The following is a 24224-nucleotide window of genomic DNA, read 5'->3' as shown; positions in this document are numbered from 1 at the left end:
AGCCAGACTGGAATTTGCCAAACTACATGTGGACAAGCCACAAAGATTCTGGGAGAATGTCCTATGGACAGATGAGACAAAAATTGAACTTTTTGCCAAGGCACATCAGCTCTGTTCACAGACAGAAAAATTAAGCATATCAAGAAAAGAACACTGTCCCTTCTGTGAAACATGGAGGAGGCTCTGTTATGTTCTGGGGCTGCTTTGCTGTATCTGGCACAGGGTGTCTTGAATCTGTGCAGGGTACAATGAAATCTCAAGACTATCAAGGGATTCTAGAGAGAAATGTGCTGGCCAGTGTCAGAAAGCTTGGTTTCAGTCGCAGGTCATGGGTCTTGCAACAGGACAATGACCCAAAACACACAGCTAAAAACACCCAAGAATGGCTAAGAGGAAAACATTGGACTATTCTAAAGTGGCCTTCTATGAGCCCTGACCTCAATCCTATTGAGCATCTTTGGAAAGAGCTGAAACATGCCATCTGGAAAAGGCACCCTTCAAACCTGAGACAACTGGAGCAGCGGATGTTTATGTTGTGGATGGAAATTTTTTTAAAAACCGTGTACATATGGACGGGATTTTTATATATGCATATATATACATGCACATATATGTGTGTGTGTATATATATATAACTCTCATTATAAAAAAAATCTTGGGCTGAAATGAGACTTTTAAAGAGAAACACTTTCACATCCCATGAGACGGTCAAGTCACATCATACTTAGAACCTCTGGAAGCAAGTGCCGTCATCTAACCTCTCAGTTGTTGGAATGCTTTTGGCAGACACACTTGCTGTGCTCTCAACTCTTAAAAATTCGGGACCGGAAAAAGACAAATTAGAACATCATAAAGAATTCAAAAACGTTGGAGCAATACACGTGCAGAGCAGGTTAGAGATAATGGAAGTGGGAAAATTTGAAAGTCTAAAAAAAGATAGTAAATATCGTATTAGCGCAAAAAAATGGAAAATATTACTTGGTGAAATAACGGAACAGTGAAAAGAGACCGACTAGTGTTTGAGGATGTCTGGGGGAAAAGAGAGACAAGGCAGTTAGAGAAAAGGACAGCGGCTGTACAAGCTTTTAAAAGTTTGAAGCGCCACACGAAATGCAGATCACACGGCATGGCAGCAGCAAACCAGCAGCTGATCGAGCAAAGAAGAGGTTTTTTTTAATAAATAAATGGTGGGGGGTTGGCGAGCAAAATGACAATAAAAATACATTTTACATTGTAAATTTACAATGGGACTAATAAAGTAATATCTATACAAAATTCCAGTGCTTACAAATCGTGTGCATTTCTAGTATCAAACTCTTGTTACGGATACTGAGATAGACACAGATAAAGATGTCAAGCCAGACAGCATTATTTACAAATGCTGTAATATTCCAACTTATATGAGAAGTATTATGCAGGGCAAGAACAAAAACAGAGAGAATAAAACTAAATCTTCAGAGGTCTTTCATATATGGCGCCATCAGTTATACAACCCCAATTCCAGTGCAGTTGGGACGTTGTGTAAAACAAATAAAAACAGAATACAAGGATTTGCAAATCCTTTTCAACCTATATTCAATTGAATACACTACAAAGACAAGATATCGAATGTTTAAACTTATAAACTTTATTGTTGTTTTGCAAATCTTCACTCATTCTGAATTTGATGCGTGCAACACGTTCCAAAAAAAGCTGGGACAGGGGCATATTTACCATTGTGTTATATCACCTTTCCTTATAACAACACTCAATAAGCGTTTGGGAACTTCGGAGACTAATTGTTGAAGCTGTGTAGGTGGAATTCTTTCCCCTTCTTGCTTGATGTACAACTTCAGTTGCTCAACAGTCCAGGGTCTCCGTTGTCGTATTTTGCACTTCATAATGCCCCACACATTTTCAATGGGAGACAGGTCTGGACTGCAGGCAGGCCAGTCTAGTACCCACACTCTTTTACTACGAAGCCACGCTGTTGTAACACATGTAAAATGTGACTTTGCATTGTCCTGCTGAAATAAGCAGGGATGTCCCTGAAAAAGACGTCACTTGGATGGCAGCATATGTTGCTCTAAAACCTATATGTACCTTTCAGCATTAATGGTGCCTTCAAAGATGTGCAAGTTACCCATGCCATGGGTACTAAAACAACCCAATACCATCACAGATGCTGGATTTTGAACTTTGCGCTAATAACAATCCAGATGGTCCTTTTCCTCTTAGGCCCGGAGGATACAACGTCCATGATTTCCAAAAACAATTTGAAATGTGGACTCGTCAGACCACAGCACACTTTTCCACTCTGCGTCAGTCCATCTCAGATGAGCTCGGGCCCAGTGAAGCCGGCAGCATTTCTGGGTGTTGTTGATATATGGCTTTCGCTTTGCATGGTAGAGATTTAACTTGCACTTGTAGATGTAGCGACGAACTGTGTTAACTGACAATGGTTTTCTGAAGCATTCCTGACCCCACGTGTTAATATCCTTTACAGAATGATGTTAGTTTTTAATGCAGTGCCACCTGAGAGATCGAAGGTCACAGGCATCCAGTGTTGGCATTCGGCCTTGCCACTTATGTCCAGAGATTTCTCCAGATTCTCTGAATCTTTTGATGATATTATGGACAGTAGATGATGAAATCCCTAGATTCCTTGCAATTTTACGTTGAGAAACAAAGTGGTGAACCTCACCCCATCCTTGCTTGTGAACTACTGAGCCTTTTAGGGATGCTCCTTTTATACCCAATCATGACAAACACCTGTTTCCAATTAACCTGTTCACCTGTGGAATGTTCAAAACAGGTGTTTTTTGAACATTCCTCAACTTTCCCAGTCTTTTGCTGCCCCTGTCCCAGCTTTTTTGGAAAGTGTTGCAGGCATCAAATTCAAAATGAGTGAAGATTTGCAAAACAACAATAAAGTTTATCAGTTTGAACATCAGATATCTTGTCTTCATAGTGTATTCAATTGAATATAGGTTGAAAAGGATTTGCAGATCATTGTATTCTGTTTTTATTTACGTTTTACACAACGTCCCAACTTCACTGGAATTGGGGTTGTAATTTACCTTATAATTTAATAATTTTAAGATAAATGACTTTAGTTAAATAATCTTAGAACCTTATCATCCAGACACAAAAGGTAATCTCACAACTAAAAATAAGATGAATAAGTCAACAAAAAATAGGGTAAGATGATGAATAGGAGACATGAAAGAATATTAAAAAACTACAGTAGAGTTACCCATTTAAGTTTTTCTTGTCCGCCTCCAAATGCCTTTTTCTTTAAAAAAAAATAATTAATCTGCAAATCGAAACTAATTGCTGGTTCTGAGCACATGAATTTTTTTTGTGTCACTTTGTTCAAACAAACTGTCAGAACTGTACTGGTATAAATCAGTTTACTGACCGATTAGTTAAATGTGTTTTGATAGCATTGAGGACTCATCATGGGGGAACAATAGGTATATTGATGATACTGATCACTGATTTCGTGTTACTGGAATTGGCCAATTCAAATTCTGATTTTTTTTTTTTGTTATCCTTTTAATTTGTTAACACTAAAATCCTACATAAACAGCCATATACAGTAGATGCCTTATTTTCAATGTTAAGGTGTTATCCTTGATATTTTGAGTTCAACTGCAGATAATGAGTGCTTCTGGTTCATTTTTATTAAGAAAATGAAATTCTCTCTGCTTGCTGTTCAGTAACCATGATAAAAAAACCTCTTTCAAATACATACTTTAAGAAAACATGCACACAAAAAAAAAATGTTCATTAAGTGATTATTAAGAAACTACAAGGCTAACATGGTTACTTGTAAAACAACGAGGCTCTTAAGCTAACTAGCCTGTTTACTATGCACCAAAGGCACATAATTTCTTTTTCTTATTCTTCTAATTCAAAATCTGAGCTGGTTTACTAAACATAAGTTCGCTCACGCTCCACACTCAGACAAGAAGTGTCCAGTTTCAATTAAAGGACAAAAAGTAAAGTTCCAATATCTCTACAGCAGCTTCTTTCAATTCCTGACCAGAATGCACCCCTTTCCCAGTGGAGTATCTCTTTTCCACTTCAAGTTCAGCAACACAACATATACATGTTATGTTTCTCTCTATGCATTAGATAGCCTCTCAGATTCAATTTTCCCAGTTTACTACTCTATTTTCTTTAATGTAAATACCACTGCAATGTACATTTTGGTCTTCTCTGTATGATGTTTGCCTGGCAGCACCTTGTTTACAGAATGTACTCCAGCAACAAAATGATGTGTACATCCTTAAGTTCTGTACCACTATGCATGAAAGAGCAGTAACACTGAAGCAATACTTACAAACTGATCAGGATACTACTCTGGAAATATCTTCTTAGACTCACATTTCACTGTATATAAACTTGGTTGCCCCCGTAAAAAGTTACTACAGTATACTTTGATTGATGCATTACAACTAAGTATAAAGAACTGCTCAGAATAATGCATAATGCACACGCGAGTTTATGTTGAGTTACTGTTTAGGCAAATCATCCAAAAAACATTTCTTACAGTTCGCTTGTGGGGCATAAACATTAATGGTCACGTTCAAGATTTTATTAATTGTAAAAGGGCCAAAAAGAATTACACGGTTACTGGCCGTATGTAGAAGATAATAAGCGGTACATTTTATAACAAAATCAACATGAACAAGGCCAAAACAAATTACAACTAGAATAATCAACTTTTTAACTTGAATGTTATTAATGAATGAGGCATTCACCGCCAAGAAAAAAAAATGAAACAAGCGGAGGACTAACTGGCCACCTTTAACGATCTCCCGCCTTCTTGTACGATTAGCTTTAGGACCTGAAAGCAGCAGAATACGACGTGAAGTTATCAGGCAGACAGCTGGCTGACAATTAACATTAGATGTGACACAAATACTGTGCTCACGAGGTAACGTTTGTTCTCACACTCCATTCGGGAGCCTTTCACCACGCTACGCGCAGTGTATTAAATATGATGCGATTACATTCTGACACCAGTTTAACGTTCCCGCATACAAACAAAAAAAAAAAAACAATAAAAATCTGATTTAGCTATATATGCTTTATCCATTATTGTGCGAAGGCCGCAAGGAGCCTAGCCGAGAGAAGAAACTGCAATACCAGCGCTGCTCACAGGCCGCCACAAGCCGGTACGCAGTTCATGAGATCAAAACGAATGGCACCTACCTGTAATGCATGCATTGACAGCAGTGGGTTTCTGGGCCGTCACTACGTAGTTATACGACATTTTGGGAGTTCAGTCCTTCCAACTATATATTTTTTTTAAATTCAATAAAATGTATTGCACCTGAACAGTCGAACTAGGAGGAAAAAAATCAAGTTCAGACCGACACCTCGTGGTTGCTACCACTCACTGCAAGGAGAGACGTGAACACTGCCCCCCCCAAATCGCCGTTTTCCTCTTCCGGATTGTGGAAGGTTCCAAGACCTTCCGGGTCTCTGACTTCCGGCTGAAGTTCACCTTCCTAGAAATATTTTTTAAATCTCCTCGGGTCCTCATTTGCGATCCTGAGGTGTTTTGTCGTGTGGTTAGTGTGGCTATGCGCTGTATCAGTGCATGCGCCCAATCTCCTCCTCCTCTTCTTCCTCCTTAGACGTTATCTTACTAGTTAGTCTTGTTATGCTTTCCGAATTAAATCCTCAAATAAACCTTTTAAGCGTTTTTTTTGGAGGAATAGTTTTACATATGTATTGTACTTAGAAAAATTTTATAATGAATCAGGGACCTCAGACACTTCATATATCTGGCTCATTATTTCTGAGTCTGTCTGTTGATCCAGAATCTCATTTATTTTTGCACAGTCTCCCTTTCAAGTGCATTTATGATTCTGTTTTTAATTTAAACCTTTTTCCAGCCATTGGTCCTTTACTTCTTCATCAGTAATTCCAATAGGTGGATGTGTGTTATTTATTTCTCCACAAATTGAAATCTAAGACTTCATCACTATCAGTTCAAATTTTAACCTCCACTACAAAAGTCAATGGATCAAATACAAGGATTATTTTGTATGGCTTAACAGTTTTAGCTGTCATTATTTTGTTGAGGAATTTATACATTTCTTGTGTGGGCTTTTTGATTTATTACTGTTGCACATTCTCATACACAGAATGTAGCTCAAAGTGCTTTACAAAATGTAAAAAATAGCTGCAAGAATATAAAAACAAGCTAAATTATACAATAATTATTTCCTACTCAATCAAAACCTGTAAATTTAGCCCTATGAGTATAAACAGTAAAATTAAAATCTTTAAATGTTTTGAAATATGCAATAACAGGCATTTCTTATGTTGAACCTTCTCTATCAACTAATTATCAATTTTATTTAAAAATCCTTGTAAGCCCCAAAGGTCTTGTTTTTAAAATTGTATAAGCAAAGAAGGGATTTCTTCCAGTTTTGATCACTGACTATATACAAACATGGAGGAGGCAGATCGAATAATTACAATTAATTACAATGGCTATAAAAATAATTTGCCCTCTTGGAAGCTTTACATTTTATTGTTCTACAGTATTAAATTACAGTACTTTTAATTAGTCATTTTTGGCATTGATCAACAGAAAAAGACTCTTTAATGTCAAAGGAAGAATGGATCTCTAAAAAGTGATTCAAATTAATTACAAATATAATAAGTCTGAATTATGTGGAAGAAGAAATTAAGTGTAACAGCATTTATCATAAAGAAACAGCATAAAGAGTTAATACATGTCAGAAACTTTTTCAGGCATATTAGGAATTCAGGTAAATGTCAAGTGAAAGATGACTAAGAGATGACTAAGAAGTCATCAGATGTCCTATAATCAACCAGAATGGACAGTTGTTATATGCACAGAAATTTCAAGGATGGTAGCTCAGCTCAAAGGTATACGAAGAATCAGAATATAATTATTTTATATAAGTCATTTGGGTGTAAACCAATGAACCAACCAGAGTAAAATTTATACATTGATTAAAGTTGTATGTAAATTCAATAGTTTATAAAATAAACCTCTATTTTTTGTTTCACTGATCATTCTGACCATGCTGTAATAGGCTGCTTTTGAAGAATGCTCCCTCTAAGGCATTTTGCTGATGAGTAATTAAAAGATACAGTGCATCTGGAAAGTATTCACAGTGCATCACTTTTTGCACATTTTGTTATGTTACAGCCTTATTCCAAAATGGATTCAATTCATTTTTTCCCTCAGAATTCTACACACAACACCCCATAATGACAACGTGAAAAAAGTTTACTTGAGGTTTTTGAAAATTTATTAAAAATAAAAAAACTGAGAAATCACATGTACATAAGTATTCACAGCCTTTGCTCAATACTTTGTCGATGCACCTTTGGCAGCAATTACAGCCTCAAGTCTTTTTGAATATGATGCCACAAGCTTGGCACACCTATCCTTGGCCAGTTTCGCTCACCACTCTTTGCAGCACCTCTCAAGCTCCATCAGGTTGGATGGGAAGCGTCATTGCACAGCCATTTTAAGATCTCTCCAGAGATGTTAAATCGGATTCAAGTCTGGGATCTGGCTGGGCCACTCAAGGACATTCACAGAGTTGTCCTGAAGCCACTCCTTTGATATCCTGGCTGTGTGCTTAGGGTTGTTGTCCTGCTGAAAGATGAACTGTCGCCCCAGTCTGAGGTCAAGAGCGCTCTGGAGCAGGTTTTCATCCAGGATGTCTCTGTACATTGCTGCAGTCATCTTTCCCTTTATCCTGACTAGTCTCCCAGTTCCTGCCACTGAAAAACATCCCCACAGCATGATGCTGCCACCACCATGCTTCACTGTAGGGATGGTATTGGCCTGGTGATGAGCGGTGCCTGATTTCCTCCAAACGTGACACCTGGCATTCACACCAACGAGTTCAATCTTTGTCTCATCAGACCAGAGAATAGTGTTATATAATGTTATATAATAGTCTTACTGATTTTTCAGGTACCTTTGGGCAAACTTCAGGAGGGCTGCCATGTGCCTTTTAATAAGGAGTGGCTTCCGTCTGGCCACTCTTACCATACAGGCCTGAATGGTGGATTGCTGCAAATATGGTTGTCCTTCTGGAAGGTTCTCCTCGCTCCACAGAGGACCTCTGGAGCTCTGACAGAGTGACCATCAGGTTCTTGGTCACCTCCCTGACTAAGGCCCTTCTCCCCCGATCTCTCAGTTTAGATGGCCGACCAGCAGTAGGAAGAGTCCTGGTGGTTTCAAACTTCTTCCACTTACGGATGATGGAGGCCACTGTGCTCATTGGGACCTTCAAAGCAGCAGAATTTTTTCTGTAACCTTACCCAGATTTTTGCCTCAAGACAATCCTGTCTCGGAGGTCTACAGACAATTTCTTTGACTTCATGCATGGTTTGTACTCTGATATAAACTGTCAACTGTGGGACCTTATATAGACAGGTGTGTGCCTTTCCAAATCATGTCCAATCAACTGAATTTACCACAGGTGGACTCCAATTAAGCTGCAGAAACATCTCAAGGATGATCAGGGGAAACAGGATGCACCTGAGCTCAATTTTGAGCTTCATGGCAAAGGCTTTGAATACTTATGTGCATGTGCTTTCTCATTTTTTTTATTTTTAATAAATTTGCAAAAATCTCAAGTAAACTTTCTTCACATTGTCATTATGGGGTGTTGTGTGTAGAATTCTGAGGAAAAAATGAATTGAATCTATTTTGGAATAAGGCTGTAACATAACAAAATGTGGAAAAAGTGATGCGCTGTGAATACTTTCCGGATGCACTGTATAATGAATAGCTTTTCTCCTGCCTAATTACTTCTTCTTCTTCTTTCAGCTGCTCACATTAGGGGTTGCTAAAGCGGATCATCTCCTTCCATATCTTTCTGTCCTCTGCATCTTACTGATTTTGTTCAATTAGAGGATAAGTTTCTTTCTTTAATTAAGATGTTAAATTTCTACCACAATTTACATAAGCCGCACTAATTTGGGGTGTTCATAAGAGATGTAAAGATTTACATCTTGAGGTAAAAGTGCATAATAAGCAAGAACAGTTGTGCTAAATATTTAAAATATTAAAATCTGTCTTTCAATTTATATGTATAAAGTCTAAAATGTTCAAGTCATGGAATATTCTTTATGGTAATAGAAAAAAAAGAAACATAATATTCATAATCCCTGAACTTGGAATAGTCCAAAATGATACACCATGTGCTTATTTTTGAAATTTTGAATTTTTAACCTTCTGGGAGTGCCTCGAGGAGCACCTGTAAAGAATTACATATCAAAATTATTTTCATAATGAGCAACCTCAAAATATCATATAATAACACTCCACATATCTATATTAATGATCCCCTTTTTTTCAAAGTTTTGTGAAAAGGAGTAACTTTGAGCACTCATATCCCATTAGGGGGTGAACTGCTGAGGTCAGTTGATGTGGTATGCACAACTTCAGGTCTTCTGATCATTTTCATTGAAGACACCTATTGGTTTACTCTTTATCATGACAGTGTGTTTCCTACATAAAACATGGTCTAAAAATGAGAGTTTTCAAGTCTAGACAGCCAAAAATTAGCGGCCCTCAAGAAGTCCAATGCCCTGCATAACTAAACATCAACTAAACATCAAGACAAGTCAATATAGGTGGTGGTTTTCTCATACTGGTGAGTCTGGAGGAGCTAGACAGAAAAAACTGAAGTAATTTCAAAGCATTGAATAACTCTTAAAAACACAAAATAATTGCACACATAAGTATTCACCCCCCTTTATTATGACACACTTAAAGCATCACTGGTGCAGCAAATTGGTTTTAGAAGTTACATAATTAGTTCAATGGCGATTACCTGTGTGTAGTCAAGGAGTTTCAATTGATTGTAGTATATATGTATACATATCTGGAAGGTCAAATATTTATCCGTATTTATGGACAATTCCACCAGAAGTATCACGTCTTTCCAGTAGGGCTGAATCAGCCAGACATGTATCAAAGATCTGTCTATGGGTCTTGATTTACTTGTTCCATTTTCACTTTGCTTTCAAGGTGATATTTGAAATTTATGTTTAGTTGAATGCCTATCTTTAAATGAAAATAGTTCCAGAATCTGGACTCAAACTAAGCATGTCAAATTCAAATTTATTACTTTAGGAAACTCATGCTTCCCTGGTGAATTACTTTGTAAATTCCAAAGAGAAGTCTTAGGAAGTGAGTAATCTTTTCAAACAAATAAAATTTGTGCTTTTTGAGACCCAATCAAAAGTAGCCAAAAATTGTAGTAAAGATTTTGGAGGCTCGAGGAAAGGAGGTCTGAAATAAAAGCTAATGCAATTACTATTCTTCAGCTGTTTCATGGTGGTATCAATTGTAATGAACCAAATGGGCTTCCAGAAAAACGCTAAACCTATATTGCAAGTTTTGCAGGCTAAGAATGATATGCACAGTCTCAGATTTATTGTCAGCGAAGAGTATGACCAGGAAATTAAAACACACACTAGAAAAATAGTCAACAAAGCAGACAGAGGTCAGAACAAAAACACAAAAAGTTCAGGCTACCAAAACTAAAAAAGAAAGAAAACAAAAGTCTTAGATCAAAAAAGAATTCATAAAAACCCTTGTATTGAACTAATTGAATTTAAAACTGACTACTGCATCATGTGATGCTTCAGTTTAACAGGTCAATCAGCCCTGTTTCAATCAGTGGATTTTTGAAAAAAAAATTCTTTCTAGCGTCTAATGGGAATGAATTAATTCTAAAGTTAAAGCACATTTTGAAATATTTTATAAGTACTAACTATCCAAAAACCGTAGATTGAATTTTAAGAAGTGGTATAGATTTTAAATGTGTTCATATATTATACAATTAGTTTACCTGAATTCAAATTGTGCTCTAGTCACAGTTGTTGCAGAGTCTGCACATTCCCAAAATATTCTAAGTGGACTCTGAGCTACCCTTTCCTTAAAGACATTCAGGTACTCCATCAACATTGGATTCAGGAAATGGATACAGTAAGCTCTCTGCAATTCTCACTTGGAAAAAACAATTTTGGGAAAGTTAATCTACTAAGTTTTTATTACTTTAATTGTAGTTGTCCAGTCGGGGCTGGGTGGTCTTTTGGCTTTGGAACCCCTGCAGATTTTTTTTTCTCCAGCTTAACTGGAGTTTTTTTTTTCTATCCTCCTGGCCAATACCTTTTTCTTTGTTATATACTGCATAATATTATTGCCTAATCTTGTTTGTTTATGTTATATATGAACTTTTGTTTCATTTTGTAAAGTACTTTGAGCTACACTGTTTGTATGAAAATGTACAATATAAATAAATGTTGCTGTTGTTTTTCTTTGTCTATGGAATTAACATTTCCAGTAGGTGGCTGACCAAGGATAATTGGAATATGAATTTATGCAGCACAATGTATATACAGTGCATCCAGAAAGTATTCACATCACTTTTTCCACATTTTGTTATGTCACAGCCTTATTCCAAAATGGATTAAATTCATTTTTTTCTTCAGAATTCTACACACAATACCCCATAATGACAACGTGAAAAAAGTTTACTTGAGGTTTTTGCAAATTTATTAAAAAATAAAAAAAATGAGAAAGCACATGTACATAAGTATTCAAAGCCTTTGCCATGAAGCTCAAAATTGAGCTCAGCTGCATCCTGTTTCCCCTGATCATCCTTGAGATGTTTCTGCAGCTTACTTGGAGTCCACCTGTGTTAAATTCGGTTGATTGGACATGATTTGGAAAGGCGCACACCTGTCTATATAAGGTCCCACAGTTGACAGTTCATGTCAGAGCACATACCAAGCATGAAGTCAAAGGAATTGTCCGTAGACCTCCAAGACAGGATTGTCTCGAGGCACAAATCTGGGCAAAGTTACAGAAACATTTCTGCTGCTTTGAAGGTCCCAATGAGCACAGTGGCATCCATCATCCATAAGTGGAAGATGTTCGAAACCACCAGTACTCTTCCTAGAGCTGGCCGGCCATCTAAACTGAGCAATCGGGGGAGAAGGGCCTTAGTCAGGGAGGTGACCAAGAACCTGATGGTCACTCTGTCAGAGCTCCAGAGGTCCTCTGTGGAAAGAGGAGAACCTTCCAGAAGGACAACCATCTCTGCAGCAATCCACCAATCAGGCCGGTATGGTAAGAGTGGCCAGACGGAAGCCACTCCATAGTAAAAGGCACATGGCAGCCCGCCTGGAGTTTGCCAAAAGGCACCTGAAGGACTCTCAGACCATGTTTAACAAAATTCTCTGGTCTGATGAGACAAAGATTGTGAATGCCAGGCATCACGTTTGGAGGAAACCAGGCACCGCTCATCACCAAGCCAATACCATCCCTACAGTGAAGCATGATGGTAGCAGCATAATGCTGTGAGGATGGTTTTCAGCGGCAGGAACTGGGAGACTAGTCAGGATAAAGGGAAAGATGACTGCAGCAAAGTACAGAGACATCCTGGATGAAAACCTGCTCCAGAACGCTCTTGACCTCAGACTGGGGTGATGGTTCATCTTTCAGCAGGATAACGACCCTAGATATCAAAGGAGTGGCTTCAGGACAACTCTGTGAATGTCCTTGAGTGGCCCAGCTAGAGCCCAGGCTTGAATCCGATTGAACATCTCTGGAGAGATTGTACTGAGCAAAGGCTGTGAATACTTATATAAATTTGCAAAAACCTCAAGTAAACTTTTTTCACATTGTAATTATGGGGTGTTGTGTGTAGAATTCTGAGGAAAAAAATGAATTTAATCCATTGTGGAATAAGGCTGTAACATAACAAAATGTGGAAAAAGTGATGTGCTGCGAATACTTTCCGGAAGCACTGTATGTATGTTTATATATACATTATATATATATATATATATATATATATATATATATATATATATATATTATATCTCTATATATATATCCATCCATTTTCTAACCCGCTGAATCCGAATACAGGGTCACGGGGGTCTGCTGGAGCCAATCCCAGCTAACACAGGGCACAAGGCAGGAACCAATCCTAGGCAGGGTGCCAATCCACCGCAGGACACACACAAACACACCCACACACCAAGCACACACTACGGCCAATTTAGAATCGCCAATCCGCCTAACCAGCATGTCTTTGGACTGTGGGATATATATATATATATATATATATATATATATATATATATATATATATATATATATATATATATATATATATATATATATATATATTTATAGTATATTTAGTGTCACTCATTTTCTAACCTACTTAGGCCTGAACAGGGTCGCTGGGGTGAGGGAGCCATTCATAGCATAGTTTGCAAGGCAGGAACAATCCCCTGGACAGGGCACCAGTCTATCACAGGACAAAAACACATGCACACCAACACACACATACACACCAGCAATCTTTCCCCGGAAAGCCAGAGGACTAATTACTTTTGTTTTCCTCTTTCTGCAGACCGTAAGATTGACAACCATGACACCTCTGACATCACTTCCAGTTTTTCACTGTCTTGAACCCACCTCTTCCTGCCAAGAACCTTTATCACTAGAAACAAGCCTATCTTAATCAGTCTTTCTGGAGACTCACTTTGTCAAAACATTTATTTTCTTTTCTTTTTCAACTTGCTATACCTTGTTTATTATTTGAACATACAGAGTTAGCCGTTGTGGTGCCTCAACAATTTATTATCCCCTCTTGTCTCTTTGTTATAGTGGTCTAGTCAGTAGGATTTCAAAAATGTTTCTAACAGATGGAACAACATGAAGAGATACACTCCATGATGGTGGAAATCCAAACTTTGAAGGTTCAGATAGGGGAAGAATGGAAATGGCTTGCTGAGGCAGAGGTACATATGAGAACCTGTGCCACTCTTCAACAGGAACAACTGTAGAGTCTGTCCCAGTTATTATTACCATTACAACCTGATGACGATACTGAGACTTTCATTGTAGTATTTGAACACACTGCTGCCTGCCATCACTTGGAATGTGTGAAATGGGCTTATATAATGGTGCCATTTCTGAAGGTACTGGCCCAGCAAGCATATTATAACCTTAACAAGCAAACTGCAGGTGAGTATGACCATCTAAAACCCAAGGTGTCGGTATAATACTGCATTATCCTGGACCAGCAGGCAAGGACATGTTGGGAATGGCATTTTGACCTTGAGTGCCAGTGTGCTCCCAAGCATTTGATTTATGGGGCAGAGATGGGCACTGGTTGAAACCAGACAAAAACTCTCCCATCTAGATTGTGGAGATAGTTTCATGCAACTATTTAATGAATGCCCTCCCCAGCTTTCTCACCTAGACGATCTGTAGGCACAGAATAAAATCCATGGAGGTCCTGGTATTAACCCTCGAGAGACATCGCACAGCTTCGCAAATTGAGGAATCAAAACTGCCTGCTGACTGCAGGTCAACCCTGACAAAGCATGTTGCCATACCTAAGCAAGCCCCCAGCACCATGGGTCTGACAATCGGACCACAAGAGAGGTGTGGCATTCTTCCCCTGTGCTCCATGTGCAGGTGGGAGGGTTACAAAATCACCTATTGTCCCCATTTGAGTGAGCCAATGATTTGCAGTTGGGGGCAAGGAGAAAGGTACTGTCTAATGGCCAACCGTCTGTCTCTTCTGTTCACTGTGATGGTGGCAGTACATTGGCACAAGTTTACAGCACTTATAGATTATGGCAATAACATTTCCATTGTTGCTTGCTGTTATGTGCTTCTGTGACAACAGGCACCAGGAGTGACTAATCCGTCCTGTATTCATGGAGAAACTCGGTACAGGTCCACTGTCTGCGTCATTACTGATTAGGAGATAACCCGGAAACTGAGGGTGTCTGTCATGTGCAAGCCAACCTATCCTATGATACTGGAGAGAGACTGGTCAAACATAAAAAGTGGAGTGACATGACCACCCTGGATAAAGGTCTGGACCTGATTATAAATGGAGAATCCCATCAACTTTCTGAAAATGGTGTGTGATCACTTGGAGACAGTGCGATGTGAGTAATGTTATGCCGTCTTGTGCTGACATCTCCATAGAGACTGATGGTGAGGCATCTGTATATGCTCGCTACTTTACATTTTCAATTTAGGCAAGCAGCAGCCTCTTTTAAATGAGAACAGTGGAATGATGATTCCTTTAAGTTTGCCAAGAATGCAGTTGTTCTGATTGGTGGCCAACACATGTCCTATCCCATGCCACCACAGGCCCATGTTATGATTAATAGTGATCTATTGTATCATGTAGCAGAGCATGAGGGAAATTTAAGGTCATTGTTACTAGTCCCACAAGCCTTTTGACAGCGTGTTTGTGAACTAGTTCACACCCACCTCCTAAGTGTCAATTTGTGGACCAAGAAGACCAAGGAGCACATTAAATTCTGATTTTATTGGCTGGGCAAAAGCAAGGCGATCCATCGATTTTGTGCTTCTTATCTGGAATGTCAACTGCAGCAGATTCCTAGGAAGAACCATACCCCTCTCATGCCTATACTGCTCATTGACATCTCACTTGAGCAAATAGAAGTGGATACTGTAGAACCTCTAGAGCCCTCTGCACGTGGTCAAAAATATATTTCAGTAATTGTAGACTCGGCTATGTGATACCCTCAGGCAATCCCCATGAGACTTACCAATTCAAAAAATATTATATGGGAGTTGGTAGGGGTCAGTATTCCTAAAGAAGTTCTCATGGACCAAGGGACATTCTTCACCACAAAAACATATAGGGAATTGCCTTGGTAGCTTTGAGTTTCCTTGCTATACTAAAGCAAGAGGGAATGAGCTGTGTGACCTGATCTAGAGGGAGTTTTGAACAGCTGTCGATGAGGAAAGGACCAACTGAGCAATCACATTAAAACAGCAAGGGGTCTAGACAAGATGGAAGTATTGTGACAGAATGAGATCACATGAAATGGTTTGTGGTGGGTGGAACCACACCATGTGAAGTTTCTGATCCAGGCGGTTTACAGTGTTTTTCTGACACCATTCAGTCTGTACTGCTGGAGCCTGGATGCCAGAGTACACCTTCTGCCCAAAGAAGGGAATGCTGGAACACTTTCTACTGCTGCTGTTGACCTTTATCAGAAGGTCTTGGTGGCAGCATGACACAATCTGCAGTACAATGAATACCAACTTGTATGAGATCCCTGTGAAGAATATCATCTGTTTCATCAGAGAGGGAGTGAAACCGAGAATACCAGGAATACTGGGGGTAGTAGGGTTGCTCCACATCACCAAAGACAGGAAAATGAGGACAGGCTGAGAACTATTCACTCCTAGTTGGGTCTCTTGGGAATAGGTGTATGATGTTCAAAAGTTCAAAAGACCCAAAACACCTGATGACCCCAGGTAACATCATTGATGATGCACCCTAAGGAAGCATCAAATGATGTTTCAAGAATGTGATGTTTCTTAGTTTGAATTAGCATTATATTATATGTTTATGGTTCATTTTTTCATTCTAAAGTTTAAATTATTATATTGCACACTTGCTTTATAGTTGGAATTAGGCTTAGTGAGAATGCAATTATTCATCTGATACTTAACTGCTTCCTCTTATGATGCAGCTAGCTTGTCTGTGTTTTAAAGCACCTTTTAATAGGGCCTACTTTGGATATGCAATATAAGGTTTATTAGTTTCGTAGCTTAGCTTCACTTTATCTAGGCCTAAAACAAACAGCACATTGCATCATTTATGAAAATACCAAATACAGTACAAGTATAATTTTCAATTATCAGGTAAATTCTGTCTGTAGAGTATACTGCATATATTAGAATGATGTGTATTTGTGATGTCTGACTGAATCTATTGCCAAATGTCTCAAATGTTTTTAGAAATATGTGGTATGATGTTCCATGTATAGTATAGTCATTATGAAAAAGACAGTACTAAGTATATAATTCGATACATAAAACTGTTTCTTAAACAATAATTTGCCTTGGGTCACAGATCTGCATTTAAATGATGCTGCCATAAATTCCCTGTGTTCCTGTAGGTTTTGCCTATGTTTCTTTGGCATGAATCGCCCCCCATAGTTTGACTTATTGAGCCTGGTGTTTGACTCGCGCTTTGGTTGAGAAGGGTCCGGCTAAGGTCGAAGACTCGGCCTTCCACGCCCCCGGCCTTCCATAGTCCTACCCACGACGAGAAGAAATGCTTTGGTTTGGCCTGCTGTGTGTTCACCGAATGAATAAGTGGAAGGGAGGAGTTTACAAACGGGGCGGGGTTAGTTTGAAGAGTCAAGCTCGCTGCCCCCAATCGGATTTCGACAAGCGCTATGTTGCGTATTATTGAGAAACATTTTTCTAAACTAAGTTCTGTAAACATCAACACTTTTTACACAGAAAATTCAGATTATTGTAAAAAAAAAATGATGAAAGGGTCAAAAGAAGCAAATGTTAATATCATGTTAGTTAACCAACCGGCGCCTGTTGAAAATCGAATAAAAGCGCCACTTTGTCCTTGACATTCGCTTTGCATAAAGGTTTGGCATAATTAAAGAAAACTATTAAGAGGTCACTGGACATCACGCAGACTTTATGACACTAGCGTACGTCTTCGAGACAAGATAAATTCTGGTCTTATATTTTCTCTTCCAGGTACTGCATCGTTAGACTTTTATAGAACACCCCGTTCCTTGTCTCTCTCTCTCTGCAAAGGAGTCCGGCATGCTGTGCGGAAATTTAATCAAAGTCCAAACATTCTCCTCCCCATTTCCAGCAAGCCAAGAAGTTACAGACTTTAATAGCGCAATTTTCTGTGGTGCAAGGAGAGATTCGAGGGCAGAGTTCTACGTAAGTCCAATCGAGCGTGTGAGTAAGGATGAAAAAGAGTGCTGGGTGTGCGTAGAGAGGCAGTGGAAGTAAGTTTTAGTTCCCTTAGGTTCACAGTTATACTACGGAGATCTCGACTCCATTACACGACTGTGCACGTATCGGCATTATCCAAAAGGTTTGATCTTGCAAATGTAGTAAGCTGACCAGTAAGATAAGACTACATCCGAATGGGAGGTGGGTGGACTAAAGCAGCCCTCCGCAATTTTAGTAGTTTTAAATAACCTATTGTAGAAATCCATCCTTCTTGTTGCACACCATATACCTGCAGTGTGAAGTTAGGATCTTAACAACAACCGAGCACGTAGATCGCTATAACAGTCGGATAGTCTGTGTCCAGTCTGAGATGGACTGGGTTTGAAATTAGGTTTGTAACTTTTATAAATGAAGTGGACGCACATTACCGTAGCGCAGTTAGCAGCCGAGTTAAGTACTTAGGCATGCCACATCAACTGACCCCAGAAGTTCATCCTCTGTGGCATAAGAGGGGTCTAAGTTACCCCATTTCATAAAACATGAAAACAATTCGATTCGGTAATATTGGCCCGTGGAGTGTCTTTTTAAGCCATTTGGAGGTTGCTGGTCACGAATATATTTGTGGTGTTTTATTTTTCCACTGGTGGTCCCAACCCTCTAAGAGGCACTTCAACAAAGTTAAAAATGACAGATTGCAGAAACAAGTATGTGTGATATCATTTTAGTCTATTTCAAGTTCAGTGATAACGAATATGGTATTTTTAATTTTTGATCCATTAGTTAGGAATCTATTCCTTTGGACCTCATTAAGATGGTGAACAGTTAGAAGTTTCTGTTACTACTTCTTTATAGTGCTCCTGTTGGGGGGGTGGGGTTTCCACAGTGGATCACCTTTTTCCATGTCTTACTGTCCTCTGCAACTTGTTCTGCTACACCCATCACCTGCATGTCCTCATTCACCACATCCATAAACCTTCTCTTAGGCCTTCCTCTTTTCCTTGTGCCTCGCAGCTCTATCCTTAGCATCCTTTTCCCAATATACCCAACATCTCTCCTCTGCACATGTCCAAACCAACACAGTCTCTCCTGTCAGACTTTGTATCCAAACTGTCCAACCTGAGCTGACCCTCTAATGTACTCGTTCCTAATCCTATCCATCCTCGTCTGTTATAATGGAGAATTAAAGCACACATTTTCAAATTTCAAATATCTGACGGAAACAGTTGATATCATGGAGGGGGTTGTTAAGCGGGAGTTCAATGTAAGTTACGTTTCCTTTTACATACAGAAATACCTGGACATGAGAGGCATTATATATTAAACTAATAATATTTATTCTAACTTACTATTTAATACCTCTTTCACGTTTCAGATAAAAGTAATCAAAGTAAACTATGTTGTAATGTTTTTCTTCGTCCAGTTGTTACTTGAGAAATAATTCTATTTCATTTCGACACATGATATGATGAGGTTTATAAAATATGATTGGTAAAATGGGGCATCCTGTTTTTACTTGAAATAATTTGCTTGTTTGTTTTTAATAGGGCAGTTATATGTATTTATTGCCTAGCATACATCAGTATTACCAATGATTTAAGCAATAACACAGTTTGGCAGCATTGTTGACAATCATTTCTTCCAACCAGTTATTAGTTTCTTTGCCTCCTGACTATGTTATTCGAATAATTAGAATGGTTTATGATTTGTTTCCTTTCTAAATTAAGATTTTGTATTTTTCCCTAGAAGGTCGTTTTTACAGCTGCTTATGCTGCTTGGCTTTGTTCTGTTTTCCTGTTGTGTCTGTCCTACCTGTAACTAAATGAAAGTTTGTACTGTAGGTGTTACAAATGATTTATAAATTTGTTTTTATTGCTTATTGCTTGCTGTTCATGATGTACCAATCAATCACAATTGCTTGGTATGACTGATTATAGATAGATAGATAGATACTTTATTAATCCCAAGGGGAAATTCACATGATTATGTTACAGTGCAGTGCAACATGACACATTTAACCTTATTTACACTCTAATGTTGATAAGATCAGAAATAACATATACAGAATATCTATGTGGACAGAAAATATTCACCCATTTGAAGCACCTTAATATGAGTAAAGTTGTAGCCACAGAAGAAAGAATTTGGATGGGACAGTCTCCATTGATATCATTGTTCTTTTATGATAGTGGCAAAATGACTGAAGATGACTACATTTTTACTTCTGACAAACTACCTTCTGACCCCCGCTACATGGCAACTGTTAGCAATGGCTTTGTAGGTACCAGAATTTTTGATGAGCTCATCCATGTGAATGGAGTATATAATGGTGGTCTGGGAGACTGTCACCGTGCAAACATACCTTCCCCACTCGCTGTGAGAATAAATATGAATGAGATCTCCCAGGAGGACCTACAACACAGCTACACCCTTGACACCCTTGCAGGTAAGTTAAACATTTTGCAATAAGGGATGAAAGCTGTTGGATGAAAAATGAAAAATGGAAAAAGTAATATTCATTAGGAATCATAATAATAATAATAATACATTTTGTTTACATAGGACCTTTCCCATTCTCAAGGCGCTTAATCGCAGGTCAAGCCCAGACTTATATATGGAGGTGGAATCCTCTGTGTGTTCCTTCACGTGCAGGTTGAGGCAATAGTGGCGATAAAAATATGAGAAAAATATAAGAAAAATAGCACATGCAAATCAAAAAGAATTAAAAAAGTAAATTTAATTCATTCTCACCTAAGTGTTTAAGATTAAAATGAACAAAAAAATATGCTAATGATGATAGTTGGAGGAAAATGTCACTTGGATGGCATCTGGCGTTCTAATATGAGTCTCGAAAGCTTTTAAAGGAAGTAATGATTGCTTGTGGCTGTGCTACTACCTGTACTACTGCTACATGCCAGTGTGCATGTGATGGCTTACCTGATAGTTACAAACCCTCTTGTGCCTTCCAATGGCCAATTTGTTAATGTCATGATAATAAAATAATGTAGGTTTCAGAGAAGAAATAACTGCCAGAAAAAAACAAGCTGGTAGAAAAATAAAGAAATATGCAATTTTTTCAGTATTTTTTAGTTTTTGGTTTTGATTATATCCTGAGTACAAGTATCATCTAGCCTTTTTTGATTTAGTGGTCAGCATCCATGGCTGGCCTCAGCTACACCCTGTCATTGTCATTTAGGAAAACTCGCCCACTATTAATGAGAACTGATAAGATACTAATCTAATGAAAAGATCTAAAATATAATAACTGCCTGCCTTATAGGGGCAACACAGTCCCACTGTTTACTTTGGGATCATGGGCTGTCACGTAGTGGAATGGAGGATTTTGACTAGCTTCCTGTCAGTTCTCAGCTTAAGAAAGTCTGATTAGGATAAGAATTTGTCCTACCTTAGAGTAGGAAATGAGAAGAAGTTGCGAAGCATCCTACTCCCAGTTCCAGCAAGGTGTATGCGACCATGTGTGAGGATGAATAACATCATGATTTTACAGCACCAACTTAACACTCATGATGATGTCTTGTAGTCTTCTGATACTAACACTGGGGCTTCACCACAAAGATAAAACAGCAGAAACATAAAAAACAAAGGTACAATCTAACAGAACAAATACTACAATCAATCAATAAATAGATAAATAAATGAATAAATAATTAATGTATATTGTACAGATACTGTAAAATTAACTTAAGACTATAAACATTTAGTTTGGGATGCCAGGAGGAAACAATTGCATGAAGGCAGTGGGCAGAAAAGATTGCTTCATAGCATACTGTGAAGGAATAACTTTCTGGCTAAAAGTGATACAAGAGAGTGCCTCCTGGAGTGGATGGAGGGGAATTTTCATAATGTCATTCAGTTTTGCTACCATGCTGTTTTTCACAGCTGTTTCCAATATGTCGTTGAATATCCATGACCACCTGTGTGCTGATAAAATAATATTGCTTGCGTTTCACAAATGTGTGCTCATTCAAACTTGGAGAAGTGAGTGTATGTGTTTGATCATTTGAATGAATGCAGCTTTCTTTAACATTAACACATTTTCTCACAAATTCTGTGACGCCTGCTACTTAAACATTGTCAGTCTGTTCCACCCAGCTACACATTTCACAAACTGTCACTTATTTTAGCTCCTTCTGTGACAGTCATATACACAAAATATCGCTGTTGCAAAGCTGTTTTTTCCAGTGGCCATGTGATGGTGCTGGTTGGCTCCTCGCTACTGGGTTCTTCAGGGACCTTCTTCAAAAACATAATGTTTGTAACATTTTAATTTCAGCTTACAACATGTAATTTCTCACACAGATGGATTATTCATGTAATGTACAAAAATTAAATAATGTTACAGATATTCAATCTCTGTCAAATATATTTTTATGAGTTCATCATGAGTTTATTATTGTGAAGCATTTAGAAAACATTCAGCCTTTGCCAAAATACAGTATGTGTACCAATCCATGCCTGAACACCATCTTATGACAGCTCCTAGCGAGTTAGGACAGCTAATGAGTGCTCCTAAATCCTGGTCAAGTTAGGAGTAGTTTCCTAAATTAGGAAAATTGATAAAATGCTTCTTAAAAATGAGACACAACAAAGTTAAAGAGTTGTGGCACCACCTTGGCGACTCCATATAATTTAAAAGAATGCACAAAAATGCAACACACAATAATTTGTGGAGATGTCTTCCCAGACACAAGTTCAAAACAACTGAGAACCAGATGGCTTGTTCCTGGGTTATATATGCACTTGGCAGGAAGGGGCAGGTAAAGGAGGTTGGACAATGGAAGTGATGTCAGCAGTTGATAGGTTGTCAGTCTTGTGTTCTGCAAAAAGGCATTAGACCACAGCTCCAACCCCTGGTTTAATGGGTAATTACCATTACCAGAGCTGTCTCCCAAAGGCATGCGTGTGACAACTTTTACTTCTACTCCTAAAAGTAGAACCAAATTTGTGTCACTTTGAGAATTTTCAGCCAGTTAGGACTGTTTTCCTACTCTGAGATGCTTGATGAATAACAGGCGCTGGCCTGAGAACAACCAACCTGGAAGCAGTTAGTCTCCTATCTCTGTGACCCTTCTCTCTTGGTCTCTCTCTTTATGGGATTAGTCATCAGTGATAACTCACCACTGATAACTGAAACAATGTCCCTATGTGATGTTCATACAGGGATTTTCCAATATTTACATCACCCCAAGGCCTTGCCCTTCTTTGCAAAGTGGCATACCATACTACTTCTAAAGTCAAATGAAATAGTCATCAGCCCCAAACATTTTCAGCTGCTGAAAATAAATGTGTTCTGCCACTGCTAAGGGTGTGGGCTAAATGGGTTTATGGTGCCAGTTAGGTCAATGTCTTCCTGTGCTTGGCATGAGACATACAGTATTTATGGGTTTAAAACAAAGAGAATCAGCCAATTACAATTCTGAATTCTGACTATTTTCTTCAAAGATTAAACCCATTTATTAAAGACAAAGTTTAAAGAAGTTGTGGACATCAAGGCATTAAATGTTAATAACTAAAGATATTGTTGTCTAATTGTTAAGAATTTGTGCTAATGGCATTCTATTTTTTAATTTTCAAGAACTGTAGTTGTCTAGTCTTCTCCTTTAATTGGCCTCATGACTTTAGTCCTGTTCAATTTTTTTAGGTTGGTTCACTCACACACTGTCTTCAGATGATGTCATTGTTACTCAGAAAATCCTAGCACATCGTGTGCACTTGAATTTGCTTGTGATGGAGATCATTATGGAGAGGAAGCAGACTCCTGGCCCTTCAGTTAATGTGCAACTTTTGAACTCATTTTCTCCACAAAGCCAGGATATCGCTTTCACAGATGGACCTGACTTCCAAGATGCAAGGTAATAAAAAAGAGGAAGGTCCCACAATAATTTATAATTCTGTATTTTTTGATAAATGCTATAAATGTTACAGTATATCTTCGTGGTCTGGAATGTTTTCCAACCATTCACCAATTTTCGGGAACCTCATATTTTTATTACAGGAATGTTAGAAACTGGAACCTATCTAGACAGTGTCATGATTTTGGCATTTTGAACATTCTTGTTAATATTTTCATGTTTATTTCTTGCTTTGGGCTTCCTTTTATTATTGTTAAAATATTTTTTTATTATGCTTGTGATTCTCAATGCAGCCATTGTTTTGGGTTATGGTGGTAACTATTTTGTGGTTTTTCCTTATTGCCATGGTAGATTGTTTTTTGTTAATGTGACATTTCTAGCATGCTAGTAGTGATGTCACGGGCATTATGGCATTTGAGACGGTGATGTGATTTATCAGTGTTTCTGGATTTTTTCAAACAAACATATTTTGTGTGTGTAATAGCTATTTGGAGGAAGGATTAAGAAGCAGTTACTACTCTTGACTTTATTTTAATTTTAAACCACTGATG

General features: G+C 38.3%; 2 protein-coding genes across 6 annotated transcripts in view; one reads left to right on the top strand and one right to left on the bottom strand.

The window, feature by feature from the left end:
* Window positions 1-5409, bottom strand: part of ddb1 (damage-specific DNA binding protein 1) — a 209292-nt gene extending 203883 nt beyond the window's left edge. The window contains exon 1 of the mRNA XM_039763642.1: window positions 5203-5409. Coding sequence (XP_039619576.1) covers window positions 5203-5263 — 61 coding nt within the window. The 5' untranslated portion in view covers window positions 5264-5409. The remainder of the gene's footprint in view (window positions 1-5202) is intronic.
* An 11886-nt stretch (window positions 5410-17295) lies between these two features.
* The window catches only part of pgghg (protein-glucosylgalactosylhydroxylysine glucosidase), a 44636-nt gene continuing 37707 nt past the window's right edge, over window positions 17296-24224 (top strand). For 2 of the 5 annotated variants that reach the window (XM_039763612.1, XM_039763604.1), the window contains exons 1-4: window positions 17300-17478; window positions 17594-17856; window positions 19990-20246; window positions 23463-23673. In XM_039763612.1, the coding sequence (XP_039619546.1) occupies window positions 17663-17856; window positions 19990-20246; window positions 23463-23673 (662 nt within the window). In that variant the 5' untranslated portion in view covers window positions 17300-17478; window positions 17594-17662. Of the gene's footprint in view, window positions 17857-19989; window positions 20247-23462; window positions 23674-24224 lie in introns of all 5 variants that reach the window. The other 3 variants (XR_005634960.1, XM_039763627.1, XM_039763619.1) reach the window with 3 other exon arrangements.

Source organism: Polypterus senegalus, chromosome 1, assembly GCF_016835505.1.
Source record: "Polypterus senegalus isolate Bchr_013 chromosome 1, ASM1683550v1, whole genome shotgun sequence".
Classification (NCBI taxonomy): Eukaryota; Metazoa; Chordata; class Cladistia; order Polypteriformes; family Polypteridae; genus Polypterus; species Polypterus senegalus.
Note: the sequence above shows the minus strand (reverse complement) of the source record. Positions and strands in the feature narration are given on the sequence as shown.